General features: G+C 55.6%; 1 protein-coding gene across 3 annotated transcripts in view; it reads left to right on the top strand.

Moving 5' to 3' along the window:
• EGLN2 (egl-9 family hypoxia-inducible factor 2) overlaps positions 1 to 1,722 on the top strand; it is an 8,977-nt gene extending 7,255 nt beyond the window's left edge. For 2 of the 3 annotated variants that reach the window (XM_005868783.2, XM_005868782.2), the window contains 3 exons: positions 384 to 520; positions 735 to 802; positions 1,075 to 1,722. In XM_005868783.2, the coding sequence (XP_005868845.1) occupies positions 384 to 520; positions 735 to 802; positions 1,075 to 1,130 (261 nt within the window). In that variant the 3' untranslated portion in view covers positions 1,131 to 1,722. The remainder of the gene's footprint in view (positions 1 to 383; positions 521 to 734; positions 803 to 1,074) is intronic. The other variant, XM_014541714.1, reaches the window with a different exon arrangement.
• Positions 1,723 to 5,431: the final 3,709 nt, after the last annotated feature.

Genomic DNA, 5,431 nt, shown 5'->3' with positions numbered 1-5,431 from the left:
TGCATTCACTTGGGTTTCCACTTCCAGCTCAGCTTCTAACCTTCTCTGGTTCCTCTTCTCTACCCACCTGGGGGTGGGGCAATCTGGCCCCTGGCTCCTCCTGGAGAATGGCACCTCCTTTCCAGCTGTGTGGTAGCAAAGGCCCCTCCTTCGAGGAATGGTGCAGTCCGCCCAGGCCCTGGCATAATGAATCCTCCCCTCTATTTCCTGTCTTCTTTAGTAGTTTCCTGCCCATCTCCATGGTGATGCAGATTCTAGGTTGGCATTCATTTTTAAGAGGCTGAATGGTGGGAGGGAGTGCTGTGTGCAGCTGCTATGCCCCTGGTGGGCTCCTGGGGACAGTAAGTGCCAGCCTCCTGCTTCAACCTCTGGTCTGCCCTCAGGTGCATGGCGGCCTGCTGCAGATCTTCCCTGAGGGCCGGCCTGTGGTAGCCAACATTGAGCCACTCTTTGACCGGCTGCTTATTTTCTGGTCTGACCGGCGGAACCCCCACGAGGTGAAACCAGCCTATGCCACCAGGTATGACCCATACTTCTGGGATATGCTCAGGAATTCCCCCCGAATGACTAGGACATGATGAAGTACTGAGAGGGGACCTAGGTGGGAACAGAACCAGGCTCAGGGTAGGCTCTAGTGTCATGGGATTGGATAAGGTCCCATGTGCAGGCTCAGGGTGGCTGGAACTGAAGAAAAGTGATCTCTAACTGCCTTCCGACACTGCTCTGGTCCTCAGGTACGCCATCACTGTCTGGTATTTTGATGCCAAGGAGCGAGCTGCAGCCAAAGACAAGTATCAGCTAGGTACCTGCTTCCCAAATGGTGTCCCCTCCCTCAAGTCCTTCCTATTCCACAACTTCACCAGGGCTCTAGCCATCTCATCCACTTCAGTTTTTTACTAAGTTCCACTGCGTTTTTCCTTACCTCTGCCCACCTTTCCTAGTCAGCCACTCTCCTGGTTACCCCAGCATGAGCCCCATCTCTTCTGGTCCTTTCCTCCCCTTCCCAGCTTTTTCATAGCCTCTTAGTCCTGTCCCTGCTGACTCATTCTCTCCTGTCCCCCTCCCTCCCACCAGCATCGGGACAGAAAGGTGTTCAAGTACCTGTATCTCAGCCGACTACGCCCACCTAGTGGCCAACCCCAGAGCTGCATGGACAGACAACTTGCCTTGATTTCAGGAGAGCCCTGGGCTGGTGCTGCCTGGCCAGCGGCCTACCAGTCTCGGTGCCTGCTCCTACCCCGCCACCGCTGCTGCTTCCGACTTTGCCTATGTCCTGCCTGGTGTGGAGGGTTCCCTTAGTTGCTGAGGACCAAGGAGGGGAGAGACCTGTGCTGCCCTGTGATGGGAGCTGGGGTTGTGACCTGGGCAGGGGCCAGTACCTGGGGGCTACCTTTACTGGAGCTGGGGGCCTGTGTCTTGCCCTGTCTAGTCGTGCCCCTCTCAGGTGTGGAGAGCTGGAAGGGGGCATTATCATCTCCCACCAGGATGCAGAATTTGGGATTGAGGTGAGTCATGGCCTCTTGCTGGCAAAGGTTTGTAGGGGGAGTACCTGCAAGCCCCCTCACTCCTCCAGCTTAGAATGTGAAATGACTCCCAACCCTCTTGGCCATGGCACCCTTTGGACTAGGCTGCCGCTGCTTGGGCAGGTAAAAGGTGCTGGGAGGAGTATGGGTGTGAAAGTCCTGTCAGCCAAGAAATAAAAGTTTACCTCAGAGCTGCACATATCTGACTCCCCCTCTTCCTCTTGGCAAGGACATGCCTCCATCTGCAATTCAGGGCCTTTGTTAAACAAAGGGGGTAAGAAGGTCTGAGAGTCAGTGAGCAGAGGGTGGCTGAGTCGGACCTCAGGGGGCCACCAGGTAGAACTGGAAAGTGAAGGGGACATCACCAAGGCCTGGTGCACTGCAGGGTGAGGTCCTTGTTGGTGGGGCTCCCCACAAGGAGCAGACAGAGCCACTGCAGAATGGTGGTGAAGAAGAGGAGGATTTCTGATCAGGCCAGGCCTGCACCTAGTACATCCACTTTCCTGGGGACACAGATTAAGGGTAAGCACCCCATGTATCCCAGGGTCTGCCCAAGCTGGCCCCCTTTTTGTGTGGCCCATAACTGGGGCAAAGGGCATGAAGAAACTGGCCCTTACCCAGAAAGTTGGTGGAGTTGAAACAGTATGGATTCTTAAATTGGAGAGGGTCCCATGTGCAGACACACAAGCAGAGAAATCATGAAGGTGCCCTAAAGGGAATGTGCAAGTGCCCATGAACTTGGCAAGATTGCCTTTCTTTTTTTTTAAATATATTTTATTGATTTTTTTACAGAGAGGAAGGGAGAGGGATAGAGAGTTAGAAACATCGATGAGAGAGAAACACCGATCAGCCGCCTCCTGCACACCTCCCACTGGGGATGTGCCCGCAACCAAGGTACATGCCCTTGACCGGACTCGAACCTGGGACCCTTGAGTCCGCAGGCCGATGCTCTATCCACTGAGCCAAACCGGTCAGGGCGGCAAGATTGCCTTTCATTGCCTTTCATGTAGAAGCCACTGGGAAGGGGAGCTTTATTTCTTGCTCCCAGGACTGCACATATGCTCATGTCTGCTAATCTCAGTTAACAGGAGCTCCTCAGCCCTGTGCACGATCCCCAAGCTCGGTGAACAGCTTGGGCAGAAAGTGGCCGTGCAGGTGGGCATTGCAGGTAAGGCACATGACAGTCCCAACGTTAGTCCTGGCTCTTCTGCCACAATGTGTTCGTGTGGGGCAGACTTGGGAAGCATGCCAGACCTACCATGGTGTCCACCTTCACCTGCATGTGGGCTGGGTCCAATGAAGTGTGTGAGACACACACACACACATACCCACTCCCCATCCCTCGCCATCCCTAAACCCTAACCCTCTCAACTTGGGCTTTCCTGCTGGCATATATGCCACCTCTGGGAACTTGAGAACGGGGAGAAGCCAATAGTTCAGGGTGGTGCTTGTGGTCTCTCTGCTGCTGAAGAAAAGGTTATGGTCACCACCAAAGTTTCCTCCTGGAAGTAACTCTGAGTCTGTTCCTGCGAACAGAGGAGAGGGCTGCTGCTGAGTGCCAGGTGCCTCCTTGTGGGTGGCATGGATGGAGTTTAGGATAGCAGGGACCTGCACCTTATCCATTTGATCTAGGAAGCAATCCATGAAATCATGAAGCTCCTTGAAGTTTCGGTGGTGTAGGCCAGGGAGCCCGTCCAGGAGGGAGGGTAAAATGTCCAACTCGGGACAGGATCTCAATAGGACGAGCAAGACAATTTCCCTATGGGGAGATTGGACCTTGATGTCATAAATTCTATAACTTCTATTCCAAGATTCTGAGTCCTATTCTAATGATCCACTCTAGGTAGTTTTATGTACTCAGCATTTGGCATAGGTTGGGCTCTCGCCCATCTGGAACTCATGATGTGAAAGTTGTCATTGAAGTCCAGAAGCCTCAGAAACTCTGGGTCTTTGTAGCCATAGTGGTTCCCAAGACCAGGAAACATAACATTAGATACCCGGGCATTATCTAGTAGCCGCCAGGTTCTAACAGGACTCCTGGTAGTGAGAACACAACCAGATTATAAAGCTGCCTCCAGCTAGCTCTTGGACTTACTGGCTTTTTTCCACTCAGCGGCCTCTTCCGACCATTGGCTACACCTACACCAGGCCCCTCTCCTCTCCGAACAGGCTGCAGCAATGGTGGCTCAAATTCGCCAAGCAAACAAGCCACCTCCAGGACAGTCCTCCATCGTAGGGGTTCCCGACCCGTTTAAGCACTCGAGAGCAAATTTGCTCAGCGTCCTCCAGGGCAGCCCCATAGAAAACACAATGCCTAGCCTGGCAGGTGTGGCTCAGTGGTTGAGCGTGAACCCATGAACCAAGAGGTCACTGGTTCTATTCCCAGTTGGGGCATATGCCCGGGTTGCTGGCTCTATCCCCAGTACGGGGCATGCAGGAGACAGCCAATTGATGTTTCTATCTCCCTCTCCTTTTCTCTCTGATATCAATGAAAATATATTTAAAAAGAGAGAAAACCTGATGCCTGGGGGTGGGGCAGAAGGGGGCGGCCTGGGAGCTGGCCCTGGCCCTCCTCCAGCCAGAGGCCGACTCCCTGGTATCCCTTGGCTCAGCTGCTTTTCCAGACCTCTCGCTACATTGGCCCCACCTCTGCTGGTCCCCATCCCTGACCAATGTTTGCTCTCTGGCTCTTCTATTGCTGCTGGAGGAACCAGCCCCCAACTGGACCCTACACTTTAGCTCCGCCCCACCTCGCCATTTGCGCTCCTGAACATTGATTCTCTGCTAGGCCCCGCCCCCTCTCGCCGCCCCCTCCCCTTTATCACCCTGACCCCATGCCCTGGCCTGCTCTTCCGCCTCCCAGCCTCACTTTCTGGGAAGCGTTTAATGATTGCTGTGGCCCTAGCCAGTTTGGCTCAGTGGATAGAGCATCGGCCTGCGGACTGAAGGGTCCGGAATCGGGCACGGGCCTCAGTTGCAGGCTCCATCCCGCCCTGGTGGGGCTCCTGTGGGAGGCCACGGACAGATGTGTCTATGTTTCTTTCTCTCCCCTCCCTTCCACTGTAAAAGTCAATGGAAATATAGCCTCGGTTGAGGATTAACACAAAAAATAAAGACTGCAATGGCCCTGTGGCCGGCAGCTCGAATGCGCCCCCCGGCGCTGCGTGGCCGCACAGCACCACTGCGGGCGCGGGCCCGCCGCACTGTGAACCGGCCTGAGGCCAGAGCTACTCGGACTGGTGCTCAGCGGGTCCTTGGGAGCTCCTCCCCCCGCCACCCCCAGACCCCAGAGCCGGCCCACAGCTCCTCCTCCAGACCCTGGAGTTCCCGTCTCAGCCTCTCATTCCAGGCTCAGGAGTTCACATCGCCAGCTTCTTCCCTCAGGCCCAGGAGTCCAGGCTCCCTCTTTCTCCTTCCCTCAGGATCTAGGAGTCCAGTTCCCCAGCCCCTGCACCCACAGAACTAAGCATCTGGGCCCTCAGTATTCACCCCCCCACCCCCACCCCCCTCAGCCCTGAACCAGGAGAACCTCTGCTCCCCTCTCCCCACCGATTGCTCAGGCTCCCCCCTCAGGGCCCAGGAATGGGGTTGGGGATAGGGTAGTGCAACTCCGCCTTTAACCTGGAGCTCAGGCCCACGGTCCCTCTTCCCTCGAGATCTGACTCCCCCACCCCACCCCGCTCCTCTTCCCAGACTATCAGCAGTCCAGGCCCCAGCTTCCCGCCCCACCCAATGTCCTTTCTCTGAACGCCGCAACCTTTCATCGAGCCCTCAGCTGTCTTCATTCAGAGAACCAGGAGTTCCAGCTCCCAGCCCCACCTCCACGAATCCAGAATTCTGTACCAGCACCCACTGTCAGGACTGCCTCTAGAGGCAAGGTCTGTCCGGGCTCCAGCTGCTGCAAGCTC

The sequence above is a fragment of the Myotis brandtii genome, unplaced genomic scaffold (genome assembly GCF_000412655.1).
Source record: "Myotis brandtii unplaced genomic scaffold, ASM41265v1 scaffold277, whole genome shotgun sequence".
Classification (NCBI taxonomy): Eukaryota; Metazoa; Chordata; class Mammalia; order Chiroptera; family Vespertilionidae; genus Myotis; species Myotis brandtii.
The sequence above is the reverse complement of the archived record's forward strand: the minus strand, read 5'-3'. Positions and strand labels throughout refer to the sequence as shown.